General features: G+C 41.0%; 1 protein-coding gene across 2 annotated transcripts in view; it reads right to left on the bottom strand.

Moving 5' to 3' along the window:
• The window catches only part of spock3 (SPARC (osteonectin), cwcv and kazal like domains proteoglycan 3), a 34,159-nt gene that overhangs the window by 10,792 nt on the left and 3,527 nt on the right, over positions 1-19,840 (bottom strand). For both annotated transcript variants that reach the window (XM_023799422.2, XM_072707111.1), the window contains exons 3-6: positions 9,449-9,488; positions 8,194-8,302; positions 3,571-3,682; positions 2,634-2,742 (exon numbers count right to left, since the gene is read on the bottom strand). In XM_023799422.2, the coding sequence (XP_023655190.2) occupies positions 2,634-2,742; positions 3,571-3,682; positions 8,194-8,302; positions 9,449-9,488 (370 nt within the window). The remainder of the gene's footprint in view (positions 1-2,633; positions 2,743-3,570; positions 3,683-8,193; positions 8,303-9,448; positions 9,489-19,840) is intronic.

Consider the following 19,840-nt stretch of genomic DNA (forward strand, 5'->3'; position numbering starts at 1 on the left):
AGAGGCGAATTCTACAATATTCAGAGTGAAGTAAAAATACTCCTGCCAAAATGCAGTATTGGAAATTCACACAAAAATTAAGTTGACTCACAGTATTGTCCATGTGGCTAATGACGGTAGCACACAATTAAATGCAACTCATTTCACCCGACTCATTCCATCCGCATTGTTTGATATCCTGGACCAGTGAGCTCAAGGACTTTATCGTAAAACACCACTAAGTCTTATTGAGTTTGACAAACACGCCGGATGACAAAAACTCCATAAATCATCGATCATTAGCGTGTATTCAGGAGGTTCTCTCCGTTTTCCAGTACTGGATGAAATCTGTCGAAAAAAAATTCTGTGATGGCAAGCGCACTCGGGGAAAACAACGAAACGCAGTCTATTTTTGACAAACGTGACAGAATATTCACCGAAAGGTGGTGACACCCGCGATGACTCACTGAAAGGGGGCACCTGCCAGATATGACAGATTCCTTGACTGACCCTGAGGACGATGTCAAAACAGCACAATGTGACATGATGCTTCTCATATGCGTCACAAATGTGACAATTTCGCACACCTGCAAGATATTTTTAAAACTGCTGTGACCCATGGATCTTCAACAATCCAGTGTTACTACACATTACTGTCTAATCTGTCTAAGCTCAGAGAAACAAATAGCTGGATACTTGTTTCATAATAACAAACCTGCTTTTAGTAAATTCAGTTCAAATGTTCCAAACAAGATTTAAAATCAGTTGTCCTTCTGTTCAACACTTTTTGAGAGATTGAAAATTCATTTTTCATTTTTTAAGTCATAAAATATTAAATTGATCTGACTAGGCCATATCACTTTAATGCAACGTTTGCATTTCATTTGTACAGTTGTGGATCCTGGAGTTCTGTACAACTCCTCTCTTAGCATGGTATGGAAAAATACCACCATTTATGTGTGCCCGTGTCACAAACTGCTAATCGCAATCAAAGATTCGGATTCTACAAGATTAATAACGATAATGTGTGCTAGTACAGACACAGTATAGCTAGATGACCTCAACTTAAAACGATGTTGTAAAACTGAATCCAAACCATGCATTTCAGCTGCTGCCGGCTATTTGTATGTAGATAGGAACTGATCTACTTTCCTTACAGTATGTCTGCACAGTTGCTGACTTCATGAACCTCAGAACAGCAGCTAACAAAGACCACCATGTTCTCCCATTCCCCTGAAAGTACAGCTAGAAGACAGTGTTCCTGTTTGTGCTGGTCAGCTTCCAGGTGTTTTCGTCCAGAAGACCTTGTCCAGCTCATACTCCACTGATGGACGTCTCACAACAGAGATTGCCTGCAGACATGTAGACATAGTGATTCCACTCAAAATCCTCCAGCACTGGCTGGGCTCTTCACTCAATCCTGGACAGCAGGTCCAGCAAACCCAGTGGAGAGAGCTCAGTCATCACCCAAAGCTCATCTGTAAGTCATCACCCAAAGTCCACGGTCACAGGTGTGAAGCTGCTTCCACATCTCCCCACCATTATACTCCAATCCAGCAGACACATCATCGATTGGCTTCTCCTCCTTCACCTGAGGAGAGCAATCCAATCTTTTTTTCTAGAGAACCATGACCTCAGGATGTGTGAATTCTCAATCTTGTCCCTTCGGACTCAACAAGAAAACAGCCCAATACGTTTCTCACTTCTCACTTGAAAAAGAAACCGATGAAAGAGAGAAGTCAGTGCTGCCAAATGATTTCATCCAGTTTTCAAGAGCCCGCAATGTTATGACTCTTTGCTACAGCGCTATTCATATTGATAACAATGTTTCTGTGGCATTACAATGCATCATTGTGTACGCCGTTCTGTACACATTTCATAAATAGTTGTTAGGCACTGTATTACTTCAAGTAATGACACATGAAAAGATTTCTCATTTAATACAGATCCATCCACACTGTCATCTTACGACCACTTATCCAGTACAGGATCACGGTAAGCCTGGACCCATGGATGGGATGCTTGTCCCCTGGATACACACACACACACACACACACACACACACACACACACACACACACACACACACACACACACACACACACACACACACACAGAGTAGGGGTGAGAATCAAACCCACAACCACATGTGAGGCTACCGTGCCATCTACTTAATATATGATTTTTGAATATTTAGAATTTTCAGCCCAGTCATAGGGACTCTCCCTTCCCACTTCGTCCGTGAGATCTCCCCGAGTCAAGTGTCATTCTAACAAAGCGACATCCTGGGCTCGTCCCCAGTTAAAACAGCTTAATGGTGCTTGACAAAAGTGAGAGTGCCAAACAGAGAGGATGCAAAGGACTGGAGAAACCTAACAGCATGGAGCAGAAAAGGACAATCCCGTCAGCACGGCACTCAAACACCATTATCCAAGCGGGATGTGCCGTTAGACCATGTAATACGAGGTGTCCTCAGGTCAAAGCCTAGCCACCATATGGACCGAAACAATAATTAAGAAGGAAAACTCACTACAGCAAAGAGATCTGGCCAGGGAACATGTAAGGAGGAGAAGCGGTTGCTTGGATCATTTATTCTCATAGTTACACAAGGTCACCATGAATGGCAAGATGGTCAGCAGTCCAGCTCTACTTACCTTTTTTCTCTGCTCTGGTCTTCGACTTGTTGGTCTGGCATGGGCACTGCCCTGTACACTTCACGGAGATCTGCTTGCCCGAGATGCAGGCCTGGTACTCCAGTTTGCACTGAACGACACGGCAAAGAGACCCAATGAAGCCTGTCATCCCAAAAACCCTGAAGACTCACACATATGGATCTGTGGTTGATGCTCACATGCTAAAACGAGACACGTGCTTTCTCATAGGACTTGATTGTCCAGGAACCACAAAGTCAATTACCTTTCATAAGGAAATCATATCTCTATTTTCAAAAATTAAATAAAATTTAATTCATGGTATAATTTATTAAAATAATTTTGGCTTTGTTGGATTTAAATGAATATTAATTAAAACTGAAGAATACAATGTTTAAATTCCATGTTTATGGAATTTAAAAGAAATTGCCTTTTTCAATGATGATATTAATTACTATTATTATTAACAAATTGACAGGCCCAAATTCTGATTTTATTACACTGCGGTCTGTTTCATTGGCCTCTCTCCAACAGAAAAGATATGTATCACAACACATCCATGTAAAGCGCTTTGGGGTGACTCTGTTGTGAAAGACGCTATATCAAAATAAGTTGAAGTGAAATTGAATTGAAAAGACGACCCTAATGAATCAAAGCTAAGCTGCCATGATGATATCTGACTTTTTCATTTTTTTGTTAATGCTTGATGTCTACTAATGCTTCACTTAGCAAAGCCTAACCAACTATACAATTATACTTCACAACAAAAAATACACCTCAAATTTTAAATAACAGGATTAAGGAGCTGGTGGGGAAAGAACGCCATATGTACAATTTACATATTATGAAAAAGTAAAACGTTATGGCGCAGTTGCGGAAGCGTGTGTGTCTGCATTATGTACATCGTGTGATCTGAATACAGAATAGGCAGTCGGCCTACCTTCGTAGAATAGGTGTGCCCATCAGCTCCACAAACTGGGAATGGATGTACAACTGGACACTGCTTGCATTTTGAAAACAGAGGGTTTTGGGAAAGTCCCACATCCTTGAAACTGCCAAAAAAAAACAATGAAAAATATTAAACATATTATTAATGTGGTCAACATTGTCAGAACTGTTGCCTCACAATTCTTGGACCAGGGTTCGAGTCTCCGCCATGGCTCCATGTGTGTGGAGTCTGCATTTTCTCCCCATGTCGTTGTGGGGTTTTGTCCTGGTACTCTAGCTTCCCTCCACAGTCCAAAAACATGCTCTCCCCATGGTGATTGATGTCTGTTATTGTTACGCTTGTTGTTTCTATATCCCCCCCCGTTTTTCTTTTTTTCTTTTTCCTTTTTCCACGGGACGGGTGAGTTTGGAGCAGCCACACTCTTTGCTCTTGAATGTAATGTAAAATAAAGTTGTCCTCCGAAGAGGGGGGGTGGTGGGCAATAAAAAAAAAAACATGCTGAGGTTAAGTGGAGTTGCCAAAGTGTGTGTGTTTGTGTGTATGGTGTGTGAGTGTGAGTGTATGGTGTGTGAGTGTATGGTGTGTGAGTGTGAGTGTATGGTGTGTGAGTGTGACTGAATGGTGTGTGAGTGTGAGTGTATGGTGTGTGAGTGTGAGTGTATGGTGTGTGAGTGTGACTGAATGGTGTGTGAGTGTGAGTGTATGGTGTGTGAGTGTATGGTGTGTGAGTGTGAGTGTATGGTGTGTGAGTGTATGGTGTGTGAGTGTGAGTGTATGGTGTGTGAGTGTGACTGAATGGTGTGTGAGTGTGAGTGTATGGTGTGTGAGTGTGAGTGTATGGTGTGTGAGTGTGACTGAATGGTGTGTGAGTGTGCCCTGCAATGGCTTGGTGACCCATCTCATGAATGTTCCCTGCTCTGTGCCCTTAGCCCCCCCCCGCAACCCTTAATTGTCCTATTAATTGTGCTTGTCCAAGCAGTTACAGAAAATGGATAGATTAATAATGCCATGGGTTTGCAAGACTAATTGATGCCAACATTTAATTAAGATCATATATCATTATCATTTAATGAAAACACCTTCTACTGCACAACAAAAGGCTCACCTGAAAGCATAGTTATGTAAAAAAAAAAACTTTTGTAAAAACTTAGATAATTTGCTCTTTGGAAATAAAAATGCTGAAGAACATTAGCCCTATTTTCACCCATCATTAGTATTCCGTAGCAGTCTTTGATCACAAGACTAAATGAGTATCCTTTCGAAGATGTAAAAGGATTTCGGAGCACTTGACCCCACTCAAACATTCTACAGATGACTGAGGTCATAGATAATTGAACGAGACTAAGAGAATACGCTTCGGAGCCTGAATACTGAAATTTTCCTAATAAACAAAAAATACACATTAACTTTAAAGTGGTCCAAAAACTCAGACAATAGTTTTGACTGACAAAAAAAAAGATTGAAAAGTGGCACAGGTCACAGACGTATCACTGTCACTGATTAGGATAATCTAATAGCTCTCCACTGCACATCTGAATGCGGCAAATTCCATGAAAATATTCAGCGCACAGAGTTGTTGATCATTTGAGTCTATTTGAAATGGAGGCTTTTAAACACGAAAAAAAAAAAAAACTCCCAGTGTTTCTTTCCCTTGTAGCTGCTGGCAGAGCAATCAAAGACTGAGAACTAGATCATATGTACAGCAGGGAGACAAGAAAAATGGTCTAAATTGACTCTTGGGACCACCTAAATGTGTCTTGGGCTAAGAATGCAACACAGATTTGGAAGGTTAGCAGTTCTACTTAATTCCAGTTATGAAAGTTAAGGATAGAAGGGTCTGCAATGCAGGTAATAGCAATAATAATGGGAGACAATGATGGGGAGGAAAATGGCGTACGGGGTGGGGAGCGGGCGGTAATCGAATGAAGGCCAGGGTAATATCGAGGAATTACATGCAGCACCAAGCCTCTCCTTCAGTATCAATCAAGCGATCAAGAATCTCCCAGCGCAGCTAAATTAAAGTAAAGATGGTGTCACATACAGTTTTCACTTTGGGAAATTAACATGACTACCTGACACTGCGTGGGCTCACTCGAGCTGACAGCCTATAGATAGGGAATCCAGTGGCTCTTTATAAAAAAGCTGCTTTGGTATGCTGATATTTGACGTATTATTCTGGGGGCTGCACGGTGGCTTAAAGCTCACAGAATGCATATTAGTTTGATTGTCTGAGTCGGGGAGATTACCTGGGGTAATCTCTCTTAGGGAAGGCAGCTGCTTCCTGTCTGAGGACTATTGCTTTCCCTTCCCAAATGATGAGTGTGGAATCTGCTGATTCCAGAACTTCCTGTCAGTCTTATTCTGTCGGTGAAGTCTTACGGAAGGCTTAACACTGTGTTTTAAAAAGGCCCTGTTTTGGTCGGAAAATAATAAGTAAAAATAAAAACCTACAGATGTGCTTGGAGTGATTTGCTTGTGCAAGTCAAAGAGCAAAATGTTGTGCAATTACGTAATTACAAGCGTGCGGTATTTTTAGGTTTAGCTGTGTAGCCGTGCGAGGCCTGTGGGCTGGCTGCAGCAGGTAGTTGTCAGTCTAGTCTTGGTTTTTTACTGCGGAAGGGGCTTCAACTCCTAGGGGACGACGTCTTTGTGGCTCAACCAGGAACAGAGGGTCCCTTTCTGTTTCGAGCCCAAAGCAATGTGGCTGCCATTAGCTGCCTTCCAATGGTTGTTGAACTAGACTGAATAGGCCTTTCCTACTGTTTTGTTGGTCTAATTGTCCTTTCTGTGTTGAGGGAAAAAAAAACATCAGCCCAGACTCACTTTTTCTGTGCTTTTGCACTTGCCCAAGGCCTTCTTACACAAGCCGTCTCACACAAGCTCTCTTCCAGGAAGTCACTGCACCCGGGAAATGAGCTTTGGCCTCTAATTCGGACATTTCACACTAATCTGCAGTGATTTCTTGTTTCCCGAGGTATGCAGCTGAAAACAATATTGATGATCCAAAAAAAGTGTTTCTGGAAATGTAGTTATTAGGATGTTATTTGGCAATCACTCAACTGCATCTTGTACTGCATTTTACACTGGACTACTGCAAGTCTGCCGTTCAGGTAACGCTGATTAACAAGCCTGGCGACAAGGTGTAAATCATCTCCTCAAAGCTTATGGGTGCAAAATGCATCTAGTGTTAAGGTCATTTTTCCAAGAGGCCATTGTACCGAGAACCAAGTCAGCAGAAATATGTAAAAAAATTATCAACTTGCAGTATAGATGTTGTGAAATAAAAACTGAAGCAGTTGGTGAATCTGAATCAAAAAAGCTTGATACAAAGTGTATAATTAATAGCAATTTAACACGGAGTAGAAAAACAAATCGGATTAGATTGTCTGATTAGGCTAAAATAACGGGAACGTAATACAATGCTTTTATTTCAAACAATATGTTCATTAAGTCCACATAGAGCCTATATTCCCAACCATCTAATTTTAGTTTGTTTAGTTTCATATCTCAAACTCAAAGCTACATTTAAATTTAAACTCCGACTGCATCATCTAACAAAGGAAATTCTGTTTAAAAAATGTCAGAATAAATTAGGCCATCCCTCTTTCCATTCATTGTTTTTGCCAGTTCAGTTCCCGCAACAGCTTCGGGGAGTTAAAAAAGGGTAATTTCCACAACTGTCTATCCAAAACAACATTAGACCGATCCAATTATATTACATCTCCGTCCACTGCCAGATTCCCATATTGAAAAAGCCAGTGCTGCACAGTCATCCTGCAGACCCTCAGACACACAACTTGATTCATTCATACATCTGGCAAGAAGACACATTCAATTCGCCACTGCCGACACGATCGTAATTAGGCTAAGCACTCGTAAGCTGAGGCTAATGCATCCCTTCACAATCACTGCCCTCTTCTAAATATAGGTGGTTCTGGAAAAAAAAAAGACTATAATTAAAGAAATCTGCTCTTATACCTGAACCTTTAGCAGTAACTATGCAAAACAGGTATCATGTGCATTTGTGGAGAAGTCACGGCAAGCCAAGAAATCTAAGCACAGCTATGGGCAGCAATTGACACCCAGAAGCATTGCTTTTGTATTTTAGACCCACCACATGACCAGCGCGCTGTCTTTTGAGCGCTACAGAATGCATCCCAGTGGGATACCATGGCAACAGTCAGAAGCTGGGATTGATCTGGCCTGCCTGCCTTGCAGCGTACCGCACAGCGAACGTTTGTGAAGTAACTCAAAACCGGTTAGCGAGCGGGCGCTCTGCGTGTGCGCCAGAGCGAGAGACGAAAGTGTGCGTTAAGCAAATAAAGCGGATAAACGGATCAATACGACATCGGGGCGCTAATGAAATGCAGCGTGTGCCGTGCGAGACACGTCACGTAGCCAGACGTGGAAGATCCTAATCAGCATCACTACATTTAGCTGCTAGCCAGTCAGTAAAAAAACTGCATATTAAAATAGGTGAAGTTAATGAAAAATAAAATGAATAAATCAAACAAGCAAACAGCTGTTCAAAGAAACAAATTCTAAAATAACTCCCTGCTTCGATATTTCATGTCATGTGACCTCAATGGCTGACAGTGGTCATTCAGTCATTACCTCATCTGTCTTTGACTTATGCAGCTTGCAGTTTGGTAGTCTTGAGCCACGCACACCTTGTGCCGACCGCACTTCACCTTCTGGCAGGGATCTTTGGCGGGATCCAGAGCTGCAATACAAGGAGGCGGGAGCTGAGCTGAATGGAGCTCAGCTATAGAGTGATTCTTCCAGTGTGTGCTGATGCCCGTTTTCTGGGGAGTCGGCTAACTCAAGCTAGAAATGTAATTTTTGACTGCTGAGATTAACCTTAACGCCAATGTTCCTCTAAGGCTACCACTAGCTCAGCTAGCTCTTTATGCTTCTCATAAGCAATAACACCATGCATTTCCTATGGAAATCAACATCAGTCTGAACAATAAAAAAAACAGTGCTAAGCTAATCGATTTATAAAGTGGTGAGTGAATGACAATGCCCTTTTTTCGGGAACTCGTCTCGCAAAACTGATTTGAATTCCAATGTCATTAAATGACATGGAAGACTACTCTGAAGCCTAATGACACTTTCGGTTCCTGGAAGCAAAGTCCTCCCTAATGGAATTACGTCCCACAAAACACTAAGCAGATCGCTGATGTTAAATAGGTTGTCAAAGCCCATGTTCAAGGCTGATGCCTATCACCACGGTTAAAGTGACCTTTGTCCTTAAGGGCTTTCTGCAAAGCCCGGACTGGATTTAAAAGATTATCTTCTTCTGTGACTGCCCTATAATTTCATTTTGCCCTCATAGTCATAACAATGTGTGCATGTTTCCAGCAAGTCAATGATAAAAGGCTATGACAGATTAAGGTAGATTCTGTAAATGCAGAACGTTTCCAAAACTTCTGTCAGAACAGTGTAAACAGAGGACTATCAGTAGACAGATCTGTTATGAATCAGGTAACTCCTTAAATCAACACCTGAGTCTCTTAAATGAAAACATATTTAAATCAGTTTGGTAATTTGTATCTAGATTTGTCTTGCAGTTGCTGGCTTTGCTCTGCAATAGCGAAACAAAGCAACTAAATCAATGCTCTTCAGCAACTTCAAGGTGAAACTGGTGTCATTGTTCATTGTGTTTTGTTACGAGGGAGGGGAGGATGGATTAACTGGATTAACGAATGACCAAAGATGTTTTTTTTCCCCCTCTTGTGCTCAACTGTAAATATGCTAAGATAATATAGTCAACATCCATTTTCATGTGTCTCCCTCCACGGGGTAATATTTTTATAAGTACATAACTACATAAGATAGGAAACTGACAAAAAAATCGTAATCACACCTTGATCGAATGGTTTGCCAGGGTTCCATGTTCCAGGTTCCTGTAATCACAAAGTTACACAGCTTTACCAAGCAGACACACGTTGAACCAAACATTATTTAAAAAAAAAAAAAAAAAAAAAAAAAAAAGGAAATCACCAATAAATGGATGAGTATGGGTACAAACCTCCACTTCCTGAAAAGGTAGGCAGCGGTTAAAAGAAAAGAAAAAAAAAGAGAAGGACATCAGATATTAAAACAATTAAACAACTACTGCAGTGACTATGCTTTACCCGAGATGGTCACGTGTAATAATGATGTCATGTACTGGCAGGTATGTCAGCTGAGGTTACGAAGAGCAGAAAAACTGAACACATGTCAGAGCAAGCAAAGAAGCCATATGCCCAAAACTGGGTATTTAAAATATATCTACAGTATAAGGCAGAATGAATATAACTTTATGGCTGCTTGATTTTTCATGAACTGTGGCTGTCAAAAATGCTAATCTGCTGCCCATTCAGCGTTATAATAATTAATACTGACAGCTAATATGTTTTTACTTCTGGTGGAGAGAAGTCCTGCGGAGCAGCCTGTCACTGCCTTTGTTCCTCGAATCCTCAGAGGAGAGTCACGTTACAGTTCCCCATATGGCTGGGAGCGCGGATGCGGAGCATCCACATCGCAGAAATCCATCTCGCCGGTGATAGCCGTTTGGCTTTGGCAGCTACGCACCCTGCCTGCTCGCAGTGAAAATTCACGTAACGGCACTAGGCCTGCTTTAAGGCGGAGAACTGGCAGGGCGGGAGAAAAGTACATTTCCTGATGTCCTCATCACTGCCGTGACTTATTCTTAGAATAGCAATTAATCCATAGCTGCAAAAAAAAAAGGGGCCGCAAAAATAGAAAAGACAGCGAACACTTAAGGTTATTCTTAGCTCTATGAGAAAACATATGTTTTGGAAAAGCCAAGCGAAAGATGCAAAGTAAAATGGGGACAAAACACAATCCTACTGAGAACATCCACAGGACAGAAACCAGACTTTGGATCATTGGTCCATCTAACGTCGAATAACATCGACAGAGCTGCCTTTTAGAACCAATCAAATCCAGCCTTATAAAATGCTATTTGTGTCTTAAAATCTATTCTCAAACTTAAGAGGCTCTAAGTGGTATAGGAAAGAGAGTAATTGTCGCCTGCAGTTTGGTATAGTTTGCTAAGGTAATAATAAATGACCTATATATTGCCATCTGCATGTCTGAGGACTCTGCCACAGGAGACAGGATACCTTTGGAACGTCTGACGCCAAAGCACACGTATACAAGATCTTTAGCAGTACTGATAACCAATAAGAAAGCAAGATGCAGTGAATATAGATTAAATGAATAAGTAGGCAGTTATTTAGCCTCATAAAACCTCACTTATTTCAAAGGTCAAAGCAATACATTGAGTTTACGGAAGTGCGATTTAAATCTTGATGACGGGGTATGTTTTAGGCAAATAAATGAATATTATGATTAATACAAGAACAATATAGTACAATGTACAACACTAACTAGGTTCTGTATTCTGTAACTTGCCACATGTATTGGCAAAAAAAAATCAAACTACGGCAACAAATTCTATGTGAGTGCTAATAATAGTGTGACAGGTTCAACATTTTGCCTTTAAATGACTTTAAATAGGCTTAAAGGGGAGTTCCACTCCAAAGTAATACGGAGTCAATTTGGTTCATTGCCAGATGATGACCTAGATTTCCAAATTAAATTGTATTACATGCCCCACTGAGAACTCAATCTTTTACCCTATGACATCACAAGGTGACATTTATGAAATTTGTCAAATTTACAAACTCGTCAAGGTTTCCGGGTGTCCATTTCGATGTCATTTCTTCGCCCCTCTATCAATTGATTAATCAATCATTGAGATCTTCTTTCAGTCAATTTGTTAACTATTCTAAGCCAGATCTTTCATACAAAAATATAAAAAAAACCTGCATTAAAGATGCCAAAGAGCTACCTGGGAACTGACAGAAAAGACCACCTTCTTGTGATGGTCTTCTTGCCAGGAGGAAAAAAATAAAAAATAGACAAATAAATTAGCTGCAGAATTATGGTGGAATTCACCTTTAAGTGGTTATTATTACTATTATTTTATTGTTATCTATAATACACTTTATAGAGTTCACTGCAATGTACCTATGAGGTCATATTTTTAGTGGCTGACAGATTCTGTAAAAGGTCTCTATACTGTAGTTCCATTTGCAGACATTAAGGTGAGAAGAATATTTTCATACATATCATTCCATTGACTTAAGAATAAAAATGAATCTGCTTTCTTAATTTTATTTAACTCAGTGCTGTGGGGAAAAGCTTTTTTTAAGCACGTGATGAATATTTAAATGGAGGTCAAATGATTATTGAAAAAAATCATACCCAGTTGACACCATAACCCTGTACTGAAAAAGCGCTCATGGAAGATGGACTGCTGAATGAGTATCCAATCGAATGCCGTTTAAATGAAACAATCGGAATTTCCGATAATGATCGACATGATTATATCACAGTAAATCGTGCAAACTGGACTGAGCTAGATCTGATCTACACAGCGTGCATTTCTTCTGCAAAAGAAATGCAAGTATAAATTACCGTACTAGAATGACTGTGTGAGATAGTACTCACCCATATGTCAAGAATGGCGTGTCAATATTGCAACTGTCACACTGCACACTAAGTACGGAATAAAAAATCTATTACTGCCTCATCTGGCTGTAATTGAAGGCATGAATCAGACAGACACATACCGTACCAGGGGGCTCCATTATTTTCATTGCCCTCTTGACAGCGACACGTATACCCTTCGGATTTCGCCAGTGACCTCATTGTGACTGCTCCGCGAGGGCCGTTCTCCTGTCTGCTCCTGATTCAGGCCTCGTTTCGCCCCGGGTTCTCATGCATCAAAGGGCCGTGTTGTTTTTTTTTTTTTTTTTTTTTTTTAAGATGAATCAAGCTTATTAGACGTGCATCTGGAGGCCAACGATGACCCCCGGCACCACGGCCCCGTGCCGAATTTGCGTCCGTGTCTGTCGCGGAGCATCTGTCCCATTAGCCCGCATCACTCGAGGCCTGTTTAAAGAATTACAGGAAGCACGAGACGTGCCTGAGCAGGTGCCAGATATGGGCCCAAATCAGCTAGCCAGCTAAAAACTAATAATGAGTCATAACGGCGGCAAGCAGCAACCAATCAAAGCAGCACACAGAAATAATTTTTTAATGGGCAGCAAATTCCTTTGTCTCTGTCTCCTATGTAGCTTCAGTCAACGGCATTTCTCAGTCATCTGTTCCAGTTATCAACCCATATATGCTGTAGATGCATTACTTACTGTGTGGATCACACTGAACAAGCAGCAGACCTCTAACTTTAAAATGTTTCATTATACATTATATATAGTTTCCTCGATGTCTGATGCTGGAGGTGGTCTGACTCATGCTCTCAATTACATCTAATTAACAAGCTGCACTGCAAGACCTAAACTGCCAATCAGCAGAAAGTCACAGGGCTGCCAACCAATGAGGAGGATTTGATCAATCATATTTACTGTTCCCTCTCATGACAATAAAAATAGCTGTCCAGGTCTGACTAAACTGAACCGGGGACATCTGTGCCTGAATACAGATGGCCATATCCGATATAAACCTTCTCTTATCGCACATCATGACTACTTCAGTCAGCTCATTATGATTTAGTGTGAGCCGTGATGGCATGCAGTTATCAATGTCAGTTTTACGACCCCCCGATTCACGTATAATGTGAAGATCAGTCTTCTCTCGGTGGAAGACACAATTTTCATACAAGACCAGCGTTTGGCTCTTATAAATCATTCTGACAGTCCAGCTACTTTATAATCCTGCATTCCTGCAAATAATAATGACTTCACTGATATAGTGGGAGAGTCTAAATATAGGTCACATGGGGTAAAAATTACAAGAGATTCAGCAGTATTACTGTATTCGTTGTGATGATGATGTAGCCTCGGTATAGCGGATTTTATTGCAGAGCCAAACGAGTATGCTAACAGTCTGCTTTGGGGCAATGTGCTCTTTTGACATTCACGTGTATCTAGGATGGAACAGTGAGATCGATAACAGTCTGGAAGTGTTCTGCAGTACGGTAAGACCATCCAAAAATAAACCATTCTGACCGGGGCCAAACTTGGCATAACTGGCACTGCAAGTTACTCCAATTAGGCTGTGCGTTCCTAGTTACACATGGCGATTTCTGCCTGTGTTTTTTTTTTTTTTTTTTTAAAGTGCTGCACACTTGGGCCTCACGCAGGGGTTCTGTCGCAGTTTATGCGCTGCTGCTTTATATAATGCGACAGCAGGTGGTCCTGTGCCAAAAAGAAGAGGTTGCGCTATTATACTTAAAAGCAAGGTTATTCACCTGAATCGCCTCGGTAAAACGTATCTAGACATATAACAGGGAAAAGAAAAACACAGCGAAGCTAAGGTGCATGAGCCATTTAGAGCTACACCATGACTCCTATTCATCCATCACAGAAAAGTTTATCTAGAGGGAGGTTGAAGAACATTCTAGGCAACACAAGACACAAAGCAGGGGTCACCTTGAACGACATGTCAGTTCATTTCAAAGCACATACATGTACACTCACATTTTATGGGCGAATTTAGAGACAGCGATTAACCTTACTGCATGCCTTTGGGCTGTGGGAGGAATGCGGAGAACCTGGAGGAAGCCAACAAACATGGGGAGAAAATGCAGATTTTGATGGCACAGACTTGGAGGTGGTGAGATTAACTGTTGAGCCACTATAGCCTGCGCACTGTGCTCTTTCAGCCATTACTTTGGGTGGAGAAGGCAGAAATCACCGTGGATACTCCTCACGGCGAAACGTTGCCGATATCCACGTCATTCCTCCATAGTGCCCAGCCAATTACCGAAAGCAGGGCTCCCGCATGCGGGATGACTTCTGTATCGCTGCTCACTGCTATCCTGGATAGCTCCAGGTTGAAAAATGGCTGTTATTTTTGGGTATGCTTACCTATTTTTATTACTTTAGAAATTACTGTGCTGCGTGCCCAAGTATAATCTGAGGACAACCTCAGCAGCTCAAGGTGTCTATAACACGTGTCCAGCTCGGTGGTGATTTACCTTGTCTATCGAGATATTGATGTTAAGGTACCGCTTCATAAAAAACTCAATATATCTGTGCTTTTATTCCATCACCTGCCTCCTTGTATCTTGCCTACATTGTGTTTTAAATAAGTGAGAATACCTTGTGCCATTGGGTCAGCATTTCACAAAACGCCACACAGGCTTGACCTGCAATTCGAATTGGCAATTGCAGTTTTGATTTCCTGATTTTCCTAAATATAATAAGTACACTTATACACATATATATTTTGTACTACTATTACTACGATCATAATAATAATAATAATAATAAATATTCATTTCATTAAAATGAATAGGCCCATAATAATAATAATGCTTTAAATTGAACGTAAAAACGTATGCTGACTTCTAATTATTTCAAATCTAACTGAGGAATCTAACGATTTTGTACAAAGCAGTAAATGTTCAAATACGTACATTTTTGATATACGTTACAAATTATAACATCCAGGATGATAAAAACCTGCTTTACAGAATATTTGCCACCTTTGTTCTTTCAGCGGTTGAAACAAACGAAAGAGATAAAAAAGAAACGACTCTTTCCGAGGGCCAAACTGACCTCAAACTTTGATTTGCTAATAGACTGCATGCAAATTCCACTGGCTCGTCCCACGAAACACGTCCGTTCTAAGGCTTCGTAACAAGAGATGCAAAAATCCACCTGAATTTCCATCCTGGAATAATCCAAATCTTCAACGTCAAATGGTCTTCAGTGCTGTAATAAATACAAGTAAGAAGCCAACTGAAGCTTAGCAGGACGTGCGCTGCCAAGCATCGGCCATTACAATAACGTAATTACGCAAAATCTTGATTGGTTTTATCCTGTGTTGTAAAAGAGTATTTGTTCTGGCTGAATCCCTCTGGGATATTCGGCCTTCTATAAGGGGGACAGAAAAAAAAAAAAACTGAGGCGGAACAGAGAAAATGATAAAATACATCATCTCTTACTAAGGCGAGCACAGTTGTGTACGCTACATTAGGTAATGAGGTACTGTCAGTGGCGAAATCTAATTCTGCATTGTGATGGCGGTATGATAAAGCGAGATGATAATGTAGGTGTACCAGAGCTCAATATTTACCTAAAACAATTACAATGTTTCGTAAAGAGCACTTAAGAGTTTTTATTTATTTATTTTTTGTTGCGCACAACTTATATTAAACTTTCTAGACTGAAGACTGGGTCCCCCGATGTAGAAAAATGCCTGAAGCGCCGTACCTTCTTCTCCACATCATTCCTGCTTTATGATGCTTTAATAGCCTGGGACAGCAACATGGGGGCAGGAGTGCTGTTCAGGAAGCCTTTAATGCTATTCCGCTAGGCCCTCGGGCCTCGGGTCGCATTTAACCAAATCCGCAGCAAATGCCACCGCAGTCCACTCAGTCGCTCCCACTCAAAGCCCACGAGAAAAATACATATTAAGCGTTTCGTGTTATACACAATACAAACATTCAGAATCCCATAAATCGCACTCCACGCCCTTTAAAAGGACATGCACAGTTTTAGCCTAATAATAGAATCGTTCCTGGTTTCGTGCTCCCATGCTGTCATCTGTGTCACAGTAAGAACCAGTTCCATGTCTTTCTTAATGGTGCGTCATCTTAATTTGCCGACTGTGAGCTCATGAGCACTTTGCTACATCCATCCATTCATCAACCGACCACTTATCCCGTACCGGGTCATGGTGAGCCTGGGGCTCATCGCAGGAAGGAGGCACAAGGTGGGAGAAGACCGTAGAGGGACTGGCAGGTTATCTGCTATAATGTGACAAATTCCCATTGGTTTTGAAAGCATCTCCTACCAGTGATATTATTCCTGGTCCCTTTGCAGGAGCACTTCGATTTGTTCGGCACTATCCAGGAAGCCACATCTGACTTGCATGTGCAACTTAACGGGACAACGCGTCACCACTGGTGCTGAAAACAGGCTGGCCGCAAAACGGCAGGCTGACCTACAGATTCAGGTAGGCCACACGCTACCTGGAGTTTTTTTATTTTCTTTTTTCCTCGAGACGTCCGCACAGAGAAAGTGAAATGGGACACAGGGACCCAGTCAGCGTCATTGGTCAGCATCCTCGTTTGGCTGCTTGGAAGTACTAAACAGAACCGCCCGTTCCTCCAGCGCTCCTCTGTGATGACGCCACGCGCGGAGAAACTCGCGCCGGTTATCCGAGGACACGCATTCACTTACCGTCTGCGGGCTGCGATCAGAGAACACCTGTTATAAAGGGCTCTCCCAGAAAAAGCAGTCAGGGGGAAAAAAAAAGTATAATAAATATAATTGTATTCTCATTATTATTTAAATCAAACGATTTGTATTCTACGTAAGCAGTATCTGCAGTATTTTCAAAATATATACGGCAGAATGACAAATGCATAAGAAATTACAGCCAAGCTCAGAAATAGTGAAATATCAATGCCAGTATGAAATAAGCGCTGGCACGGTGCAGGCTGGCAGAGTGCTGCGATTTGTAAATCAGCTTTGCCGTTTTGATTACTATTGACAGCCTTCAGTCGCCCTTGATTAAAATTAAAAACTTGGGGGATGACAATTGTTAAATTGTTTAGTAAAAAGGGCATGTATATAGAGCTGCCTGTATTTCTAATTGCCGTTATAAAGAGCGTGGCTGAATCGCACAGCGAAAACGTGAAAACTGGTCATGGATTCATCCACCGCCACCCGTCTCAGACTGCTTCTGCCATCTTTATTCTGTGCCTTATGGACTAATTGGCACCACGCGCCAGTGTTACTTTGTGCTGTCCTGTTCATACGCACAGACACAGAAAACAAGCTGCCCTGTTATTTTCAGAAGATCCATCAAAATGACGAAGATGACAATAATGACGTTTGTTCCATGGAATTATCCAGGAATGTGCTGTGTCTTCACTTTCATTCCACTTCTAAACGATGTTTCTCTCTGCATGATCGCTCAGCAGGTAGCAGTGTAGGTTTGCCCTGTGATGGACTGATACTCCATCTGGGCACTGCCTTGTGTCCCATTCTGCCTGGGATACACTCCAGCCCCCCCGACCCTCCCACCCCCAAAATATGGTCAGAAGATGGATGGGTGGGTGTATTAATGGTGTTATATATAGACGTAGATATCATTTAACAAACAAGCCCCCAGTGATCGTGACATATTCCCGCATGGTTCTAACGAATCCTACTGTAATGCATTGATATAGGAAACTGCTCAAAATGTAGCCTACTTTATACACACAGGCTGTTAATAATTTCACAAGAAGATCCTGAATAAAATTAGTGAATGACACCTCAGTAATTAGATGTTTTTAAATTTTGTTTTGTGCTGCTGGTTTTGCAGATGAATACTTGAGTGATCTTAGTCACTGGTTGGGTGGAAGCCCCTGGGTGTTAGAGGTTAGCATTGGGCTAACGACAAACCCCCTACAGAACATCAAAACAGCTGATGAAAGGCGGCAGGGAGTTGGACAGATGCTGTACACAGCTGTCACAGGAACCATGAGGTATGAGGTAACACCATAAATGGGTGTAGACTTGAGGGATGTCTGTAAACGTCTCTCTCTGAAACATCCCTTCTGAATGGACCACTAACTGCAGAGATGGACCATCTATCCATTCAGCATTATGGGTGAAACAATTCATTGATTCTAGTAGATATCAAACACCAAAACGCATCCTAAAACAAAAAAATTAAAAAATAAATAAAAATCTCTCACACAAACCAGTCTAGAGACTCACCTTAGACAAGAGACTGATATATTACAGTACATTTTATCCAGTTTAGTATACCTATGTGCCTAGGTTTTCAGAGTAAGCTATACTTATCCAAAAACATTTTATTGTTGCCAAAGTACAAATACAAGACAGAATGCTTCCTGTGCAGACATTTTTTATCTTTGAGACACGTTTAGTTTTTTCCAACATATACAATTGTTAAAATAAAAAATTAAACATTCTTTTGGAATTCAAAACAATTCCAAATCAGATTATGTCTCACTGAATTGGAAATATTGATCATGCATTACTGAATCGAATCGTATTGTATCGCAGTAACACTTCAAATATTGCCATCATTGAATCACCGCGTTGCAAACTCAAAATCGAATCATGGCAAAGTTTACAATTTGCACCCCTATTCAGCACGCAGGTTCATATCCAATGTCAATTTGTTGGATCTCATAGCCACGAGAGGTTCAGCTGATTACTGTCTACCTTACTGTGCGTGATGTTTGTGTGTGCTTGTGTATAAATGCTATGCAATAAACTAGCTTCCAGTGATACTGTCAACTACCACTTCATTCTTGCAACCCTAAACTAGACACACACAATAAACCATGAAAGGACTATGAGAATGATAGTTGAATATTCTGACAATAGAGTGGCATTTTAAATATTGCTCAAGATAAGCGTTAAGGCATACAATCCATCCTTCGGTGGCTTTCCACTGCTGATTTCTCTGATACATTTTTCATCTGTCAGCAGTTTATCATACACATCATACAGACTTGACTATTATTCAGCAGTTGTAGTGATAAAAATGAAAAGGGGGGGGAAAAAAAACTTTATCTGTTTCTGCCAGAAAACAATGTCAAGCTGTTGATGAATCTGACAAGACTACCCATCCTGTGCATCAGTTTGTATCAAGAATACAATGCAAAGAACCTCAAGGACTTTGAGTCTTCGTTTAAAGTACTGTAGAATGCATCACAAAACCTGTCTTTAAGCATAATATCAACTGTATGCAAATTACTCTTATTATTGACAAATTCGCAGGCATCAATGTCACTACAAGAAAAAAAACAAGCCATTTTGGCAACAGACAAGTTCTTCATTGTTGACTGTGGCTGCATTATAATAAAAACTCACGGCCGACAATAAATTCAACAGCCAGTATCCACATTCTGAGAGTCGAGGCCATGCTTTTGGATACCGGCAATCAGGACATAAATAAAGAAAACACTAAATCTGTTCCGGCAATATCTGGACCAACCAGGATAAACGTCACAGCGATACAGTCTCCTGACATTTACAAAGGCAACTCAAACACAACCCTACATAATTAATGTGTTTTTTTAGTATCGTCCCCCCCGCAAGGTTGCGAGGGTGAATTCAGAAGGCATTGTTATTTTAAGAAACTTGAAATGACACCAGTTGAACCAGTTCTTTAAAAGCGATGTTCTTGCATTCATGACATTATAAATTGGTGTGTTCTGAATTAAGTTTCACTTTCTTAAAAAAAA

This window comes from Paramormyrops kingsleyae, chromosome 25 (genome assembly GCF_048594095.1).
Source record: "Paramormyrops kingsleyae isolate MSU_618 chromosome 25, PKINGS_0.4, whole genome shotgun sequence".
Taxonomy (NCBI): Eukaryota; Metazoa; Chordata; class Actinopteri; order Osteoglossiformes; family Mormyridae; genus Paramormyrops; species Paramormyrops kingsleyae.